We start from the raw sequence: 19,186 nt of genomic DNA, 5'->3' as shown, positions 1-19,186 counted from the left end.
CCGCGACCGTCACGGGACGGCCGCCGATAATAATCAGACGCGTGATTGATTATTGTAACAAATCATTCGTAAGCATGAACACAACAGATGTTGATAGGATGTAGTATTATTATTATTGGTTGTTGTAGTCTTTGTCCTCGGTCCCTCTCCTGCTTTAAGACACTTTGTCCTCGGTCCCTCTCCTGCTTTAAGACACTTTGTCCTCGGTCCCTCTCCTCCTGCTTTAAGACACTTTGTCCGCTCCTCTGTCTCCATGTTTTAGGTGCTTTTAAGGGGGTTGCTATGGAGACGTTGGGCCTGAGGAGGAGCCAGTCTGTGACGGGTCTCTGTGGGTTGCCGGGCCGGTCGTGGGCCGTGGGCAGGAAGTCCGTGTCTCAGTTGGTGCAGCAGTAAGTTCTGGTCATTCTCTCTTCCTCTATTGGACGTAAATCAGGAAGGAACGTTTTCAATGTGAATAAATGCGTTGCTAAAAACGTCCCAACAGTTTCCAAAGCTGTGGCGACCTGAGGAGTCCAGAGAAGGCGGGGCATAAACTCCAGGTAGGCCAACGCCGTCATCCGAGAGGACATGAACGACTCCAGGTGTCAGAAGACCGGGCGGACGGTGCCTGGAGGAGTGGGGGGACCCGGGAGAACTCGGTCCCCTGGGGATCCGGAGGAGGCTCGGCTCTGTCCAGGAGTCGCTCCATGGACCCCCTCCCTCAGGGGGGGTCAGCAGGTACCCGAGCTCTCTGCGCCCTGTTTGAGTCCAAGGCCGTCCTGCAGCGAGGCTTCAGCAGCAACCCGAGCGTAGCGAGAGACTGCCCCCTGCAGGACTGGATGTTTAACAGCACCCCCTTAAAGGATGGGCCCATTCAGGTGTGTGAGTTCTCACCTGTGACCGTTACACGAGCAGACATGTTCGACCAAAACCAAGAAATACGTAATACCTGTATACATGAAATATTTATACAGCTGGTCCTCCCTCAACGGCGGCGTTCCGTCTCAAAGACCCGTCACGCAACGATTCCATCGTTAAACACGTTGACTGTTTGTGAGGTGCACTGGCGACGCTTCCGGGGTGTACCCCCCCTCTCGCCCGTAGAACGGCTGGGACAGACTTCAGTAACACCCGTGACCCAGAAAGCGAGTACTCACTCCCGACTCCACGGCCGGTGCATCCGCTCATCCGACCGGGAATGCTCGTTCAGGAAGCCCGTCGGAACTCCGGCTCCCGTTCAGCGAGGACCAGCTGTAGTTATTCCAAGCAGAATACAGGAAGTACACAAGTGAGGATAGCTGTGTCTGAAGGCTTTATGCTAAGCTAACGCCTACTGGATGAAATAGCGTTCATATTCCCATCTCATCATATTCCTGATATTCCTCCTCAGAGGACCGCCCAGGTGGAAAAAGGGAAAACCACAGAGTCTTACGGCAGAGCATCCGGATACTCGGGCGGCAAGTCGGGCGGTGAGTCGGGCGGCGAGTCGGGCGGCGAGTCGGGCGGCGAGTCGGGCGGCGAGTCGGGCGGCGAGTCGGGCGGCGAGTCGGGCGGCGAGTCGGGCGGCGAGTCGGGCGGCGAGTCGGGCGGCGAGTCGGGCGGCGAGTCGGGCGGCGAGTCGGGCGGCGAGTCGGGCGGCGAGTCGGGCGGCGAGTTGGGCGGTGAGTTGGTTGTCAAAGCCGGACCGTCACACACATCTAAGGAACTCCGGGTCAGACATCGGGATCAGGTTCCCATGTCGACCACGAGCTTCCTGGAGGAGGGGGGAAGCGCTGCCCTTTGCACCCGGGCCTCGGACCTGGAATGTGTTTGGTCATGCTGCTTAAGATGGGGGGGGGGGGTTACCGTCACCGACGGAGGCCGGGACACCTGAGCTGGGCCCCCGTCCGAGTCCTGGAACTGGTGTAGCTCAGAGTTAAGGTCGCTGACCCTTCGACCGGGTGCCAGTAATAATATACTAGAAGGTCGTTGAACTTTGTACCTGACCCGAGCCCGCCCCGCCCCAAAACGGAACCTTCACCAAAATAGGACGTCCTGGAGCTTTTCTTATCCCGGTGCCAACAAAACACCCGGTGACACGCGCGCTGCAGGCCCCGCCCCCGTCCCGCTATAGTAATGACAATGTGGCTCCAGGAATGAGCGATGGGGGGTGTCCGGGCGCTGCCTGACCAACAGGGGGGGGTGACTCACGCCAGCACCCCCCCCCCCCTCCCAAAATAGATAAAAGTCTTCCTGTGGGGCAGTGGCTCTGATAAAAATCAGACGACTGGAAAGTCTCTGAGAGAGGAGCAGCGAGGAGCACAGAGGAGCAGACAGAGGAGCAGAGAGGAGCAGAGAGGAGCAGAGGAGCAGAGAGGAGCACAGAGGAGCAGACAGAGGAGCACAGAGGAGCAGACAGAGGAGCAGAGAGGAGCAGAGAGGAGCAGAGGAGCAGAGGAGCAGAGGAGCAGAGAGGAGCAGACAGAGGAGCACAGAGGAGCAGAGAGGAGCACAGAGGAGCAGAGACAGAGGAGCAGAGGAGCAGAGGAGCAGAGAGGAGACACAGGGAGGTGAAGGACAGCCACGCCTGGCCGTGTTTTGTGAGTATTTATTTCATCAGGAGGAGGAGGAGGCGGCGCTTAAACGTTTTAACGGGCTTCTTTGCTGTTCGACTAAAAGGTTCTGTTCATTGAGTCCGTGTTGGTTGGATGTTTGGATGGTTGCTGGGTCGGTCCCGTGATCAGCTGATCGGGGGTCACAGGTTGTCCTAACGGAACCGTCCGAGTCGTGGCTCTCGGCTCAGGAGACGTCTGGAACGTCAGGTCCAAAGACGGGAACAGTCGGTCGTTAGGTCCATTATTCCATCATCACAGGACAGATGAAGAATTCTGACCCAGCTTCTGCTGACCGGCGGTCCGAGGAGCGCCACGGCGAGCTGCCTCGAGGAACGCCGCTTTTCATTCCAGTCTGTGAATGTGGCTAGAAATGTCGACAGCTGACGGCGCTGAAGGAATGCCAGCCCGTGTGTAAAAGCAGCCGGAGGTCCAGAAGAACCACCCAAAGGCCGAGGTCCGACGCCCAAGGTCCGAGCCCGACTCCAGCCCAGTGGCCAGAGGCCCGACCCCAGGCCAGAGGCCCGACCCCAGGCCAGAGGTCCGACCCCAGCCCAGAGGCCCGACCCCAGGCCAGAGGTCCGACCCCAGCCCAGTGGCCTGAGGTCCGACCCCAGGCCAGAGGTCCGACTCCAGCCCAGTGGCCTGAGGTCGGTGGGAACGACTGGGCGGTTCCTCAGCAGCTATTGGTAACGGGTCCGTGGGCGTGTCGGTTCTGATGGCGCCTCATTCTCGCTGCTCATCCATCTATGAACGCGCTGTAAGTCCGGCCTCGCGAGCGGCGCCGGCTTGCCGGGCCATCCTTTGTCTTGCGTGGGATTAGCGTTTGAAAAGCAGAGGTGTGTTCAAAACTGTCCGTTAGTTCCAGCTGGACGGACACGCCCCGGACCGCTGACCCCGCCCACGCTGTTGTTCCAAGAGCTTCTGAATTGATCCAAATGATCAATAATTTTCAGCTGTTGCTAACGGCCTTGTGAGTCGGACACCGGCTGTAAGACAAACACGGCAGGACGAGGGGATGTCCACGGGGACAGGTGGACATTCCTCCGGTCAGGTGCTGACGGCCTGATGGGCGGCGCTCTCAGAAACAATGTGCAAACAATCCGCGTGGCTCCAGCTGAGCTAGCAGTTGCTGTCTTCATCCTGGGCGTCATGTCCGGATCACGGAATGCGGTCCGGTCCGGTCCGGCCGCTTACACTGAGGTCCAGCTATGATTAGGGAATGTGACGGGCCCGGTTTCTCTTCTCCAGCTCCGAGTCAGGGACCGACCCCAGGAAGACCGTCCAGAGACAGGACACCTCCGTCCTCCTCCGTGAGACACCGGTCTCTCCTCTATCTGGTCCGAGCGGCAGCCACCGACTCCCCGGGGGGCCCAACGCAGCCGGTGAGTTCCTGAAATGCTTCCCATTCCACGCCGGAGTCAGGGGCGTCCCAGCGGGATGACCCCGGGCGGCCGGAACGGCGCCGCAGCTGTGTGGCGTCCTTCAGCAGGGAGGGATTTAAGTCCAGCAGGACACGGAATGAGTGCTTCCTTTTTCTGTCCGACAGGAATCCGTTGCTGCTCCAGGAACAAGCGCTAAAAGCAGGAAGGTACGGAACGCCATCCCGCCCGTTAGCATGCGTGCTACGTGACCGCTAGCCTGCTTGTGTGACACATTTAACTCATTATAAACACATTTAACTCATTATAATAACATTTAACTCATTATAATAACATACTTTACTTATTATAATAACATACTTTACTTATTATAATAACATACTTAACTTTGATTCAATTTCTAAATAATCATTGATATAAAAAAGTTATATTTTATGACCAACTTTGAATATTTCTGACAAAGTAAATAATATTCCGTCGATGTGAAATGGGAATAAAAAAAAATAAAATATCCTGACAATCCTGGTGAAACTGGGCCTCTGCTCAGGGTTCTGGTGAAACTGGGTCTCTGCTCAGGGTTCTGGTCTGACTGGGCCTCTGCTCAGGGTTCTGGTCTGACTGGGCCTCTGCTCAGGGTTCTGGTCTGACTTCTCTAGTCCGGTTCCTGTCGGTGTTTTTTCCCACCTGAGCCAAAGATTCCAGCTCAAACTGAGCAACAGGAAATGGAAGCTCCCGTTGCTGCTGGGTGGGCCGGTGTAGGACCAGGTCCGAGCTGGCTTCAGAACCGGACATGGAAGCTCCCGTTGCTGCTGGGTGGGCCGGTGTAGGACCAGGTCCGAGCTGGCTTCAGAACCGGACATGGAAGCTCCCGCTGCTGCTGGGTGGGCCGGTGTAGGACCAGGTCCGAGCTGGCTTCAGAACCGGTTCCGCTTAGACGAGGCGTGGTGGTTGTGTTGCCGTACTAACAGCTCTGCAGCCTTTTCTAACGTTTGCTGTGAAAAACAGAGAAAGAATAAAAAGGTAAAGTAAGACTTTATGCGTTTAAATATTCGTACCAACTTTAACGGATGATGTTTCTTTATTCCTGAAACTGTTTCATTTCATTTCAAGATGGCCGAAGAATCCAGGAAAATCACAGTTTCGCAATCGTGTCACGATGAAGATGACTTAGCAGCACCTCCTCTTCCTCCTCCTCCTCCTCCTCCTGCCCTGCCTGGACCCCTGGACTATGAGGGGCCTTCAGAATCAAGCAGCCTCCCGATCCCACCACCCAAAGAGACCTTCTCCACGTTCTACCAGCAACGGCAGAAAAGCGAACTGAAGAGGATCTTTAGGCACATCCACCCGGACCTCCGGCCCAGTCTCCACGGCGCCGTGGACGACGAGGTCCTGCAGGCGGTGCAGCCAGAAAGCCGTCCAGGGGACGCAGCTCATCACGGTGAAGTTCAGTCCATGAAATGGATCTTTGAGAACTGGACCCTGGACAATATTGGGGATCCTCATGCAACCAAGAAGCTGCTTTATGACGAGGACATGAAAGGCGGCGACGTCAGAAGCACCTCTTCAAAGTTCAAGCATATTGATGGCAACCAACCAACGTCTCCCAAGAGACAGACGTCTGTCAGAGGAGACGTGAGGACATCCACGTGGCTGTTTGAGACCCAACCGTTAGACACCCTGAACCAACTGCAGGGAGAAGAACTGGTTGAAGCGGTTTTGAAGGAACCGATCCAGGCAGGAGACGTGAGAGGAACCCGGCAGCTTTTTGAATCTAAACCTCTGAGCGACGTGGGACGCTGCAACTCCATGGAGGACCACAGTCTCCTCACGCTGACGTCTGAGCTCCAGGAGCAGAGAGGAGACGTCCAGAAGACTGTCAAACTCTTCCAGGCGGATCCTCGCTGTGCCTTCAGGGACATTGGTGGCAGCGTCCACGAGATCAAATCCGTGTGCCGGGAGGAGATCAACAGCAGCAGCATCAGCATGGCTCGCTGGCTTTTTGAGACCCAGCCTCTGGACCTGATTAATAAGGGACCCGATGGGGTGAAGATAATCCGGGGCATCTCTCTGGAGGAGGGACACAAAGGAGGACTTGACCAAAAGAGGTGGATGTTTGAGACACAGCCGCTTGAGCCGATCCAGGAGGTCGACCAGTTCGTAGGAAGCACAGAAGAAGCCGACGTCGTCAGCAAGAGGAAGCTCTTTGAAACGCAACCCTCAGCGACGCTAAAAGGACACTCCGAGGGAAGGTCCTCGGGAAGGGAAGACGTCCTGGGAGGAGACGTCAAGACCTCTTTGTGGCTGTTTGAAACGCAGCCTATGGAGACCCTGAGCGATAGCTATGAAGTTGGACGTCTGAAGAACATTACGCTTTCGGCTGATGAACAAGGAGATGTAAAAGATAAGAGAAGAATATTCGAGAGCTGCAGTTTTCAAAAAGACACGCCATCAAAGCAAGAAGTGGTTGAGAAGGGCGTTGTCAAGGGATACAAGGGCCTGTTTGAAATGATTCCTCTGAGCAACATCCCTCATTCTGGGGAGACCGAGAGGGAAAAAGCTTCGGGAAATGTAAAAGACAAGCGAGAAAAGTTTGAGACAACTCCTTTATATGCAATAAAGGACAGCTCTGGAAACCTTCACGAGGTCACGACGGTCAGCAGGGAGGAATCCGTGAAAGGCAAAGTGCAAAACTATAAATGGATGTTCGAGACCAAGCCTCTCGATGAACTTACGGAAGCAAGAGGAAGTGTTGAGGTCATCAAAGGCATCACCAGACAAGAGGACGAAGTGGGCAGCGTCAAGATGGCAAAGTGGCTCTTTGAAACCCAGACGATCGACGGGATCCACTCCAAGTTCAACCAGAGAGAACGTTCTGTGGAAGACGAGCCTCAACCGGGGGACGTCAAGACCTGCAAATGGTTATTTGAAACTCAGCCAATGGACATTTTATACGACAAAGCAGAGAAAGTCAAGGATAAAGACACCGCGGACGACAGCAACGTCGGGTCAATCACGTGGCGTTTTGAGTCACAGTCACTGGACAGCACCAGCGATGGAGAAGAGTACGAGTTGAAGCTGTGCGACGCAACAAAGGACTCCGTCAGGCCGGAGGTCGGTGTCCAAACAGTCAAACATCTGTTTGAGACAGAAACGTTGGACAGAATAAGAAAGGACTCCCTTTCTGGGCGTGGCGTGAGACGCGTCAGCCAGATCAACTTTCAATCCGGGGATGTCTCACGGGTCAAGGAGCTTTTTGAATCTCAGTCGCTGGATGAAATAGGATCCGAGCTGGTAGCAACAACACCAGGCGACAAGAACCACAACGGAGACATCGAAAAAGGTTCGGTGCATACGTTCACCTGGATGTTTGAGAACTGTCCCATGAGCCTGATCAATAAGGACAATGATGATGCGAAGAGTAAAAAGTTCATATTCCAAACCTCTTCACTGGACAAAATCCACAAGCGCCCCCTGGAAGAGAAATGCGTCTCCGTCAGCGACGTTGATGTGAAGTCAAGCACCATGATGTTTGAGACGCAGCCCCTGTACGCCATCAGAGACAAAGAGGGACAGTTCCATGAGGTTACAACCGTGAAAAAGGAGGAGGTCCTGAGCGGCGACGTAGGCGGAGCAAGGTGGATGTTTGAGACGAAGCCCCTCGATGCCATCAAGGCCGAAAACGACGTCTACGTGATCCGAGCGGTCACCCAAGAAGACGTAAAGAACAGAGACGTGACGTCGGCCCGGTGGAAGTTTGAGACTCAACCTCTGGACTCCCTCACTATCCGAGATGAGCCTTCTGTCAAGGTCATTGAGGGCATCGGCGGCAGCAACGTGCAGCTCAGCAAACAGATTTTTGAATCTGAACAGACGTGCAGCAGGTTTGTGCGGATGGTAAGCGTCACCGATGTCCAGCGTGGTGATGTCAGAACTTCCACCTGGCTCTTTGAAAATCAGGCCATTGACAGTTTGAAAGGGGAACCTCAGGAGCAAGGCGCGGTGAGGACCGTCCACAGGGAGGACAGCCAGAAAGGAGATGTCAAACGCTGTACGTGGCTGTTTGAATCACAGCCACTGGACAAAATCAAGGAGTCCGAGGACCCCTCAGTGCAAGGTACTGAAGAGGAGATCCCAAAAGTCGACGTGAAGTCCACGACTTGGCTGTTTGAGACCACGCCCCTGGACAGAATCGCTGCAGACACTGTTGCTGACACCCTCTCCTATCTATGTCAAATACGTTTTGTCCACTCAAGTGGTATCATCGTCGAAGCAAACGAGAATCAATGTGTTAATATGGCAAAGTATCTGTTCGAGAGCGACAGCGGCGTGCAAATCCAGAAAGAAGAGGTTGTTGGCGGCAACATCAGGAACATCGTGCTCCAGCTGTTGCTGAAAACCACAGTAAAGCCCCAAATCATTCTTCTACGAGAAGTGGAAAAGGGCAAAGTGAACACCACAGTAATGGAACTCCCCGTCTACGAAACAGCCACAGCCATCGACTTTGAGACGGATCAAAGAATGCACAACATTGTCCAGGTGATCGATGATTTGCTTGTTCAAGACAAGGAAGTAAGGAAGGGACTCATAATGCAAGAGAGTGCAGGCGGGCGAGCGGAGATGTCCGTTTATTCCCTCATCTGCAATGACGAAAACCAAAGCGAGAGTCAGAGAAGAGTGCGGGGGGACGTAAAGTCTACGATCGGAAGTCTTTTAGCTACCGCCAGCAGTCAGAGGACGTCGGTACCCTGCAGAGTCGACGAAAAGGAAAAGGGAAACGTGAATCTATACAAAAGTTGCATCGAGAAGGGAGATCTGCTCTACCTGAAGACCCTTAGTGGAAATGACGTGGACGATGGCCTGCTGGCTGAGGAGCACCTCGAGAGAGAAGCAAAGCCAAGTCTCTGCCAGCAAAAAGACCAAGCAGAGCGAACCATCTCTGACGTCTTGCCAGGGGATGTGAAGAACACCAAAAAAGTATTTTCCTCTGACTGCCCCGTCTCTGTTGACAACTGTGTTCCAAGGGAGGACATAATCCCTGGCGATGTCCAATCAGCAAAGCAACAACTGGCAGCACAGCCGCCCATTGTGGCCGAGGAAAAAGACATCGTGGCCGGGGACATTAGGGCGACCATGGAGTCTTTAGAACGGGCGAAGCAGCAGAGCATGTTGGTGGAGCGGGAGCTCATCACGCCTGGAACCATCTTCGACATGGATTTATCAGCTCAAGGTTCTGAAGCGGATCAAAGCCTGCTGCAAAAAGAGGTCATCATCGCTGGGGACGTGAAAGCAGCCAAAAAGTCCCTCGAATTGGCAAAGCAGCAAAGCATTCATGTGGAGCGTGACACCGTCGTACCTGGAAAAATATACAACCTGGACGTCGCAGCGCAGGAGGGACGCTCGGCGACATCTTCATCCACTTCCAGGTCGCAGCCAGCCAGGACGTATCCCAAGGTCAGTGACCCAGACAGAGTCCAAGAAAGACGCGTCTCCTTTGAGACCGCTGTAGGCAGTGATTGTGCGCCAGGATCGCTGCCGTCTTTTGTAAGTTGCGAGTGCAACGGTGAGAGGACAGAAGACGAGACAGACAAAGTTATCGGAGGGGATGTGAAGGCAGCGATCAGGTCTCTGCAGAGCGCAGCGACGGAGCCGAGGCTCGTAGATAAAGAAGACATCGTGAGGGGTAACGTCCAACGGGCTCTGCAGTCTCTAGAGAAGTCTCGCGTCAATGTCTCCAGAGGAGACTACAAGGCCGCAATGATATACAGGGATTCAGGAAGGGCTTGTCCAGAGAGGAGCGAGGACGAATGTGTTGTGGTGTCTCCGCCTCCAACTGACACTCAATTGTCTCCTTCGATTTCAGTAACCTGTGAAGGACAATCATCCATTACGACAAAGAATTCAGCCCCCAGCCCTGTAGCAAACGGACACCCCAAAGCAGCCACCACAGAGAACGTACCGCCCCTCCCTCTGAAGACAAGCGAGGCGTCCCCGAGGCAGAAGCCAGTCCTGGCCCCAAAACCCCGATGGATGACATCTATAGCCTTGGAGGACCAGCATATTTCACCAACGTCTGCTCCAGAACTCGCTAGGCCCGTTAAAGAGGGTCTTAAAAACGCAGCAGCCCATCCAAAACAAAGACAACCCCCCCCTGCAGTGTCGACAGGTAGAACGCAAACTGGTCACATGAGTAAAGAGACACACGACCCAACAGGTGTTGATGAAGCAGCAGAAGACCAACCACAGACGTCAAACGGCACCGAAGTGGAAATGGGACAAAACGTGATCCGGAGAATCAATGCGGCCGAGGAGAAGAAGAATTCTGCTGAAGACGGGGGGACGGAAAAGACCTCCAGCTTGAAGGCGACTCTGCAGAACTTTGAAAGACCGGAGCGTGAGAGTCTGGACAGAAGCAAAGCTGTCAAAGTACGACACGGTGAGACTCGTGAGACGAGACAAACCCACGTCTTAAACACACCTCAGCAGGACACAAATCAAGCCAACCCCGGTGAGCAGGCCACGAAGGGAGGACAGCAAGACGACCTCCAAGCAAGCCAACCGACGCCCGTTGTCCTGAGAGCGAAGAAGGCGAAGGAGACGGAGGACGAGCGGAGGCAGAGACTGTCTGTCCACAAGGAAGAGATCATGAAAGGACACGTGAACGCGGCGACGCTAATCTTTGACAATCTGAGAAAACGAGAGGAACTCAAAGGGATTTTGTCTCAAGTGCGAGAGATCGAGGGAGAGAGCGGCAGCGCGGACGTTAGCGCCTTCAAGACGTTCCACGCCGACGCTCCTGCTTGGATGGACGCAGGCACGAACGGAACGCGCCATAAAACGGAGGGAAGGAAAGCTGAGGCGCAGGAGGACGACCTCGAAAGCGTCTCCTCGGTCGAGGCTGCTTTTGAAGATCTGGAAAAGGCCAGCAAGGAGATCATGAAGCTGAAGGAGCAGACGCTGGCAAAGCTTCTCGACATTGAGGAGGCGATCAAAAAGGCGCTGTACTCCGTCTCCAGCCTGAAGTCTGAGGCGGACATTTCAGGTTTGTCGGGGTTATTTGATGAATCTCTAAAATCTGAGCAAAATCTTCAGCCTGCAAAAAACATCCGGAAAATAAGCATCGTGTCGAGCAAGGCCAGACCAGACCCGATAAAGGAGACGAAGGGTGGAGAAGATCTGGACTCGAGTTCTTCTAAGCCGCTGCACACAGAGCCGGTCGTGAGACAGCCCTCCCGGTCCTCCCGGTCCTCCCGGTCCTCCCCATCATTCATCTCCATTCACTCGTCTGCAAGGAGGCCGGCCCAGCAGCCGGCGCCGTCCCACCCAAGGGCGGAGGACCATCCTCAAAGCACTGATCTGGGACAGGAGTCCTGCAGAAGTCCTGCCCACCGCCAGACGAGCGTCCTCCAGGTGAAGACCGGTCCAGAACAAGCCGAGGGGACGATCGGCACCCAGACCGTCAGCGAGACGTACGAGGAGACCGACGGCTTTGGAAACGTGTTCGTCTCTTCTGTGACGTCCAGATTCTTCACCAAACAGTCCGGCAGTCCAGCCGAACACGGAGCCATGACATCACCACTGACCCGACGACCTGAAGACAACGTGCCAAGCAACGCCAAGGACGGGGCGGTGTTTGTCACGTTCAGTCAACCACAGGGGGCGCTGCTCTAAATACAACAGGAAGTGCTTGAAAGTGTTGACTTTTAGTTTCACAGAAAGGACATTTTGTAGGTTTTATACTCTAAACATGAAGTGTTCAGTTCTTATTAAAGTTAATCACATAGTAGATTCTGTGTGAAGTCACAAACTGTTAAATAAATAAATAGGCTCCTCCCAGTGGGCGTGTTTGAATCGCAGTGTCATTCTGTACCCAACCACGCATTCCTTCCTCGGTTGTAATGGACAAGTGGACGTTTCCGTCCCCGTTCTTCCTGCAGCCGCCGCTGGGCTGACGGGTCTCCTCGCCGTCCTCCATTTGAACGTCTCCCGGTGAAACCGTGGTCGTCCTAACCTCGCTGTGTTTTATCGTCGTAGCTCCAACCAGCGGCCAAGGAAACGTGCTCGGCCTGTTTCACAGCCGTCTATCCGATGGACAAAATGGTGGCCGACAAAGTGACCCTACACAGAAACTGCTTCCGCTGTAAACACTGTAGGAAGAAGCTCAGGTGAGAGGTCGACTCGAGATGATCAAAAGATTCAAATCATCAAAGGGACGAATCAAGGAGCCAAAAAAAGTGATTCATGCAAGCACAGCATCCTGCACGTGCACACACGCACACACACACACACTAAATGCTCTATTCTGCTTTGCAGCCTCCACAACTGTTCGTCTCTTTACGGTGAACTCTACTGCACGTCTCACTACCAGCAGCTTTTTAAAAGGAAAGGGAATTACGATGAAGGATTTGGACACAAGCAGCATAAAGACCGGTGGCTGCAGAAAAATAAAGGCACCGATGAGCCAGACGCGGCGTCCAAAAGCACCGTAAAGTCAGCCAACAGGTCCAGAGAGCCCGGCCAGGGTGCGCTCGTCTACCAAACATCCGCAAGACCGCCGGGCGGAGACAGCGGTGCTGGCGTTAAAGGTAAATTAAAAATGAGCTGGCCACCAGAGAAGAAGAGCAACGGCGTTAGCGTGGCACAGCAGGCAAAGTACCCCAAAGTATCCGCTCACAATAAAAACCGTCCCGACAACGATCAATCAAATACCAAACACGGTGCAGAAATCAAAGCCGAAGCGACAACGATGGCAAGTTCCTCCGTTTCAGGGTCCAAGACGGGAGAAAGGAACTCTGTCAAGATGGATCCTCCCAGAGGCAGCAGCGCTCCAGGCGGTCCTCCGCCTCCGGTCCAAAATGGTTCCGATGCCACCAACCAAAAACTGGAAGACAACCCTGTGGCCCCCACCTCAAAGACCACCTTCAAGCCAACGCCGGGCAGGGTGGATGCTAACCCGAGTAAAGCCCAGAAGCGTGTCTGGTTCTGTCCAGACGTGGACGTCGCTCAGTATGAGCTACCGTCTCCACTGATCCCAGAAGACATCGCTGAGGAACCCAGGTTTCAGCTTTCAGACGGACCCGGACGGAGAACCGGGGGCTCACAAGTCGCCGACAGAAAGGATGAGCAGCAGAGGGAAGGTGAGGCGCACCTTCAGACCCCCAAATACGAGCGTCACGGAGAAACAAGCAACGGGGTGGACGTGAAGCTGGAGGGTCAGGAGGTCCCACAGGTGGAGGCCACGGGGCAGGATGGAGGGGCAGAAGAGGCTGGGGGTGATCAGAGAGACCAAGACCCAGCCCAGGTTCCGAAAGACCCAGAAAACCCAAATGTTCTGCTCAGGTATGAGGATCAGAAGAGCCCAAAGGAGGCCCGGCAGAAAAGCTCCGTCTCAGAAGTCAGTGGGAGTCAGAGGACGTCCAGTTCTCTGAAGGGTTCCGTGAGACAGGCTGAGAAGACAACAGTCAAACCAGGATCCTGGTCCGGAGGAAAGAGCCCTCCGTCAACGCTCCTCCCGTCAGGCGGAAACGCCATCGCCAACAAAATCAGGCCACGAGACATCAAGAACGCCGCCGTCAAGCCGGGACTCTTAGGAAGACTGTTCCAGTCGTCCTCAGAGGACAGTCCTCACAGAAAGACAGAGGCGGAGACAAAGGCCAAGCCTCAACCAGTCCCTGAGGACCAGGACCACACAGCTCCAGACTCATCCACCCGGGTCCAGACATCAACCCGACCCGACCAATCCTCTGCCCAGCAAGCTGACGGCGAGGCTGGCGGTCGGTCGGCGGCGGACACTCCAGCTGCTGAGCAGGCAGGAAGCGAAGCGTCCTTAATATGGGACGGGAGACGTGAGGAACCTTTGAGCGCTCCGTCTGAGGACCGTCTTTCCAGGGATGGCGTCGGTTCCGCAGCCATCGAGTGTCTGTCCCCACAGATAAACGTCCTTCCAGCGCCAGCCGGAAGAGGCCGGTGCAACAACGCACCTGACCTCAGCCCAGATCTGCTTCTAGACCTGTGTGAGGCTGCCGGTCCGCCGGGCCCCCAGGGGACTCTCGTGAAGACGCCCGGTGACGCCGTTTCGTGCGATGCTGCTGATGCTGATGAGAATGAAGCGATGCGCGGCCCGATGGATCAGATCACCGACCGCCATTTGGAACCAGTAAACCAAGATGAGGATCATCTTCTGGGTCCGCCTGGTCCAGGAAGCAGACCGGCTCTCAGCGAGGACGTATTCCAGTCTCGTGATGCTCTGTCCTCCGAGTCCGACTTCAGCGACGACGTCTTTGGGGTCGGCGGCTCGTCCGACCGTACGGATCTGCTAACGGTGCCGCCGCCGCCCACCTTTGGCACCCCCGCCTCCCTGACCGATCTACCCGGACCAGATCCTTGCTCTGCTCCGGCGGATCTCTTTGCCGGTGGGTTCTTTGCGGCGGAACCACAGCTGCTGCCCTCGGCTGGGTCAAGTGGGGTGAATCTGTGTGACGGGGGTCCGTTGGTGTCCGAAAACAGGAGCCCAGGCAGCAGGAGCTGGATGGACGAGCTCCTGGGATAGTCCGGGGGCATTCCGGGGGCGGGGCAACACACGAAGCGGGTCCGAAAGGAGTCTCAAATCTAACATTGATGCAAAGCTCAAATCAAACACGCCTTTAAATCACAGCTCCAAGATGAAACAACGGATGAAAGCATCGGATGAACGACGGATGAAAGGACAGATGAAAGCATCGGATGAAAGGACAGATGAAACGCGTTCTTATCCGGGTGTAATCAGAGTGAAACATCTGAATGAAGACGTCAAAGATCAATTCTGTGTGTGAAATAATCAAATAAAATGACAAGTCAGCTTTTAATTTATAAAGTTTAAATAAACGTGAATCAAAGACAGAAGATCTCCGTTCATACTAAACTACAGAACTCTATTTAACGAGGTCCTTGAAGGCATCAGTCCGATGGGAGGACGATGGGCGTCGACCAGAGACGAGAGCAGCGCTAATCAATATCCAATTACAGATTATACAGTATATAGATCGCTATACGATCTATAGATCACTATATGATCTATAGATCACTATACGATCTATAGATCACTATACGACATATAGATCACTATTATACATAGACGTGTTTTTATCCACTCGGACTCTGAAATAAAAGCAAATTAATCATCGTCTGACGGGAGACGACCAGCGAAGCTTATCGGTTTAAGATTTTATCCAGATTTCATTCACGCTGGTCACAATATAGAAAACATCGATTATTGATCGCTTCATGAGTCTGACGCTCTTATCACTGAAGACGAAGAGGACACCGCGATCAGCTGATCGATCGATCGACATCAGAGAGTCTTCTGATCACAGCTTGGTCGATCTGCTTTGAGCCGGCTGGGATCGTTCCCGTCGTTCGATCGGGATGATCTTCTCTCTGTCGGAGGACGAAGGCGTGAGAGCTGGTTCTGTAACGACGAGGACGAGGACGCGGACGAGGACGAGGACCATGACGAGGACGATGACGAGGACGATGACGAGGACGAGGACGCGGACGGACTCCCACCTGTTGCCTTCGGCCTCCTCGATGGAGTCAGGAAGCTCCTTCCTGCCGGTCTCAGGAAGCAGGAAGCAGAGCGCGCCGCTGATCAGGGTGAGGCTGCTGAAGACGAGGGTGGGGACGGACCTGTGGTACCCGGCCAGCATGTTGAGCAGCGGCGACACCAGCCCGCCGGCCCGGCAGGCGATGGAGCCCAGGCCGGACGCCGTCTGCCTGAGGCGGGACACACCAGGTCTCTGACACCACAAGCTAACGGCTAGCAGCTAGCATTACACCTGGTGTGACTCCTCCCACCTAAAAGATGTTGGGAACAGTTCCTGCATATAGACGTTACAAATGGACCCCGCCCAGTTCGTGAAGATGCGTCCAATGGTGACCAGCGTCGTCACGGCAACGGCATTACCTTTAAGAGAACAACACAGAGTCACAAGTTCTACTAAAGTCCTTTGAATTTCAACATTCCGGCGTGGGAAGCACCCCGTTGCTCCGCCTCCGGACCGCGGTACCTTCAGGAACGGCCAGGACCAAGACGCAGGCGAGCCCCCCGGCCAGGAGCGTGGAGATGACCGAGGCCTTCCGGCCCAGAACCTCCAGCAGCCAGATGCAGATCACGTGGGCCGGAACCTCACTCAGACCGAAGACCAGCTGCGTCAGGAAGACGTCCAGGCCGAAGGTCGCCACGTTGAACGAGAGGCTGAAGTAGGCGACGTTCAGCGAAAACCTGGGGACGAGACACGGACACCTGAGGACAGACACGGAGACGGAGACGGAGAGGCAGGAGGTGGCGCCGAAGGTCAGCCGCTCGGCGGTCGACTCACCAGGCCAGTAGCACGGTCAGGAAATACTTCCTGAGCACCGCGGACTGGAGCAGCGCCACGATGCCCAGCGTGTCCTCTCGCCGCTCCGCCACCTGGAGGACAGGGGCGGCACGGCCTCATGCTAATGCTAGCTCGCGTTAGCAAGCAGCTAGGAAAGCTACGCAGTGGAACACGCCCTAATTTGGTCTGAGGCACAACATCCTGTGAGCCAAAGAAACGAAGAACCGACGGTGCATTTAATCAGAACCAGGAGCCGGACCGGACCTCAGGCACTGCATTTAATCAGAACCAGGAGCCGGACCGGACCTCGGCACTGCATTTAATCAGAACCAGGAGCCGGACCGGACCTCAGGCACTGCATTTAATCAGAACCAGGAACCGGACCTCGGCACTGCATTTAATCAGAACCAGGAGCCGGACCTCGGCACTGCATTTAATCAGAACCAGGAGCCGGACCGGACCTCAGGCACTGCATTTAATCAGAACCAGGAACCGGACCTCGGCACTGCATTTAATCAGAACCAGGAGCCGGACCGGGCCTCAGGCACTGCATTTAATCAGAACCAGGAGCCGGACCGGACCTCAGGCACTGCATTTAATCAGAACCAGGAGCCAGACCGGACCTCGGCACTGCATTCACTTCTTCGCATGAATAACCTTTTATGCATCTTGTAACAAGATCAAACAACCCCCCCCCCCCCCCCCCCCCCCCCGCCCCCTAAAGTTGTTTTAATGATGATGGCACATGGACGTCCTCCATTGGTTTACCTTCACCAGGTAAACACATAAATACACACCGTTTCCAGCAGAGACTCGGGAACCTCCCTCTTATTGATGGCTGCTGCTTTACGAATCAGCTGATTGGCCTCTTCCATCCTCCCTCTGCTCATCAGCCAGCGGGCCGACTCGGGAATGAACCTGCCGGGAACAGGACAGCCCATCAGCACCTGCGAGTCCCCTCCACAACACTAGGGGGCGACGAGGAGGAGGTAATGCACACCATATATAAATAGCAATGACTGCGAACATAGCGGCGGTGGTAAACTGAGCATGTCGCCAGTCTCTGACGACGTAGATCATCCCGGCCAGCAGGCTCAGTCCAGCCGCCCCGAACAGCTGGGTCCCACACGCGCCCCATGACCTTTTGGACACCCCGGTCCACTCAGTGGCTAGAGACAGGAAACAGGAGATCTAGTACAGTTAACCTCAAGTGGCATCCCGGCCTCTGCCGAGAACGATGCGGAGACAAGGGTGGTAAAAACGGTTATCAAAAAGCTGAGCGCGCCTGAACGCATCACAAGAGGGGGGGGGGGGGACCTGGTAGAACCTGCACGAGTCCAGGGGGTGTCCTTCATGAAGATAATAGCACGAGGACAGGGACAGGATGAGCTCAGGAACAAATATTACATTTAAACATTAAACCATTTATGGATTAAGAATCAGGTAAAAATACACAAACTCTTTTCGTGTTGGTGTGTAAAGATACCGAGAACAATCCAGAACCTTCTGGTGCTGATCCGGATCACCGTGTGGACGGGAGGGGAACGAGCTGCTTGGGGGAGGTCTGTGCTCTCCCAGTGATTTTGAGTTTACGTGTCCACGGATATCAGGTCCTGTTGTCTTTGCCCCCCCCCACGTTTTAACCCACATGGGACAGAAACCGGACCGTGTGATCCGGGTTCTGTTTCAGGCTCCGTTCCGTCTCACCTGGAGTAACCTCTCGGAACAATGGGACAAGGGGGGTGTCCGTTCTTGGACAGGAACATTGTGTCTGTCCTCGTCCTCGTCCTCGTCCTCGTCTGGAGATTAGAACGTTCCTAGATAAACCCCCGTCCGGAGTCTGCCGCTCGGAGCCGGGCTTCGACTCCGGATCGGGGTTCTGCTCCTAACTGGGTTCTCTGAGTGCATTCGTGATTTCTAACTTTTTGATAACCTCTTTTTACTCTTCGGTACCGGAGCCGGTTCTACCGGGAGGTTCCGGTGGACATGTACCCAGAATGACGCTGTTCAGCCGGTACCCCCCATACCCGAGTCCCACCATGAACTGGGACACCAGGTACAGAGGAAAGTTGGGCGATAAACCGGTTGTTGCTGCAAACACCAGCATCAACAGAACCGGAATCTGGGCCGCACGCTTACGCCCGAACCTGCAACACACGAAAACAGAAGCGTGACGTCACCTGCGCGTCTGTGTGACGTCACCAACACACGCTCATTGTGACCTAAAAGACAAAACACTCACGATTCGGCAAAAGGTCCGAACAGGAGGCAGCCCAGCAGGTTGCCCGCCATCAGAACCGCCTGGGCCACCTGCAGCAGCCGGCTCTGGTCACACACCAGGTCGAACTGCAACGGAACCCGAACCGCTGCGTCACGCGGGCTGACGTCACGGCGCGGCGCGAAACACAACGTGGACTTACGGCGGTGACGATGGTGTCGTCATACAGCGTGTTCCGGTAAACCCATCCGTCCCGGCACCCCGTGGTCTCGTTGAGTCCAAACCGTCTGATGGACTCGATGTCCCAGTCCACGGGGACAAACATCCGACACCTGCTGAACGTCCCGTCCTCCTCCCGGGGCAGCGTCAGGTTCCGCTGCTCGTCCGCGGCCAGGCCCGGATCCGCGCGCAGGACCCAGTCCGTGTCACAGTGCCGGTCCGGATCCGACTGGGTGAAGAACACGCTGGCGAAGTGGAACGACAGGATGGCGTTCGGGACGCAGAGCGCCAGGAGCAGGAGCTTCTGGAAGCGGCCGAAGTCCCCAATGACCCGGAGGATCTCCCCGAACTCCGCCATGGCCGGGGAGCGGAGGCGCGCCGAGGTGCGCGCTGAGGAGGAGCGCTGAGGAGGTGCGCCGAGGAGGCGCGCTGAGGAGGAGCGCT

General features: G+C 55.2%; 2 protein-coding genes across 2 annotated transcripts; one reads left to right on the top strand and one right to left on the bottom strand.

Annotated features, from left to right (window-relative positions):
- Nucleotides 1-2,281: 2,281 nt before the first annotated feature.
- Nucleotides 2,282-11,788, top strand: xirp1 (xin actin binding repeat containing 1). Its single transcript, XM_068748552.1, has 4 exons — nt 2,282-2,558; nt 3,822-3,955; nt 4,120-4,161; nt 5,063-11,788. Exon 4 carries the CDS (start codon nt 5,063-5,065, stop codon nt 11,618-11,620), a length of 6,558 nt encoding a protein of 2,185 aa, XP_068604653.1. The 5' UTR covers nt 2,282-2,558; nt 3,822-3,955; nt 4,120-4,161; the 3' UTR covers nt 11,621-11,788.
- Nucleotides 11,789-14,551: 2,763 nt separating this feature from the next.
- slc22a13a (solute carrier family 22 member 13a) lies at nt 14,552-19,100 on the bottom strand. The gene is made up of 10 exons (XM_068748739.1): nt 18,726-19,100; nt 18,548-18,651; nt 18,298-18,452; nt 17,306-17,474; nt 17,103-17,223; nt 16,306-16,397; nt 15,994-16,208; nt 15,782-15,890; nt 15,494-15,700; nt 14,552-15,364 (listed from the first exon to the last, which is right to left on the bottom strand). The coding sequence occupies exons 1-10, from the start codon at nt 19,098-19,100 to the stop codon at nt 15,295-15,297; spliced, it is 1,617 nt and encodes a 538-aa protein (XP_068604840.1). The 3' UTR covers nt 14,552-15,294.
- Between the last annotated feature and the right edge of the window lie 86 nt (nt 19,101-19,186).

The sequence above is a fragment of the Brachionichthys hirsutus genome, chromosome 15, assembly GCF_040956055.1.
Source record: "Brachionichthys hirsutus isolate HB-005 chromosome 15, CSIRO-AGI_Bhir_v1, whole genome shotgun sequence".
NCBI classification, from domain to species: Eukaryota; Metazoa; Chordata; class Actinopteri; order Lophiiformes; family Brachionichthyidae; genus Brachionichthys; species Brachionichthys hirsutus.
This window is presented reverse-complemented; position numbering and strand designations above follow the sequence as displayed.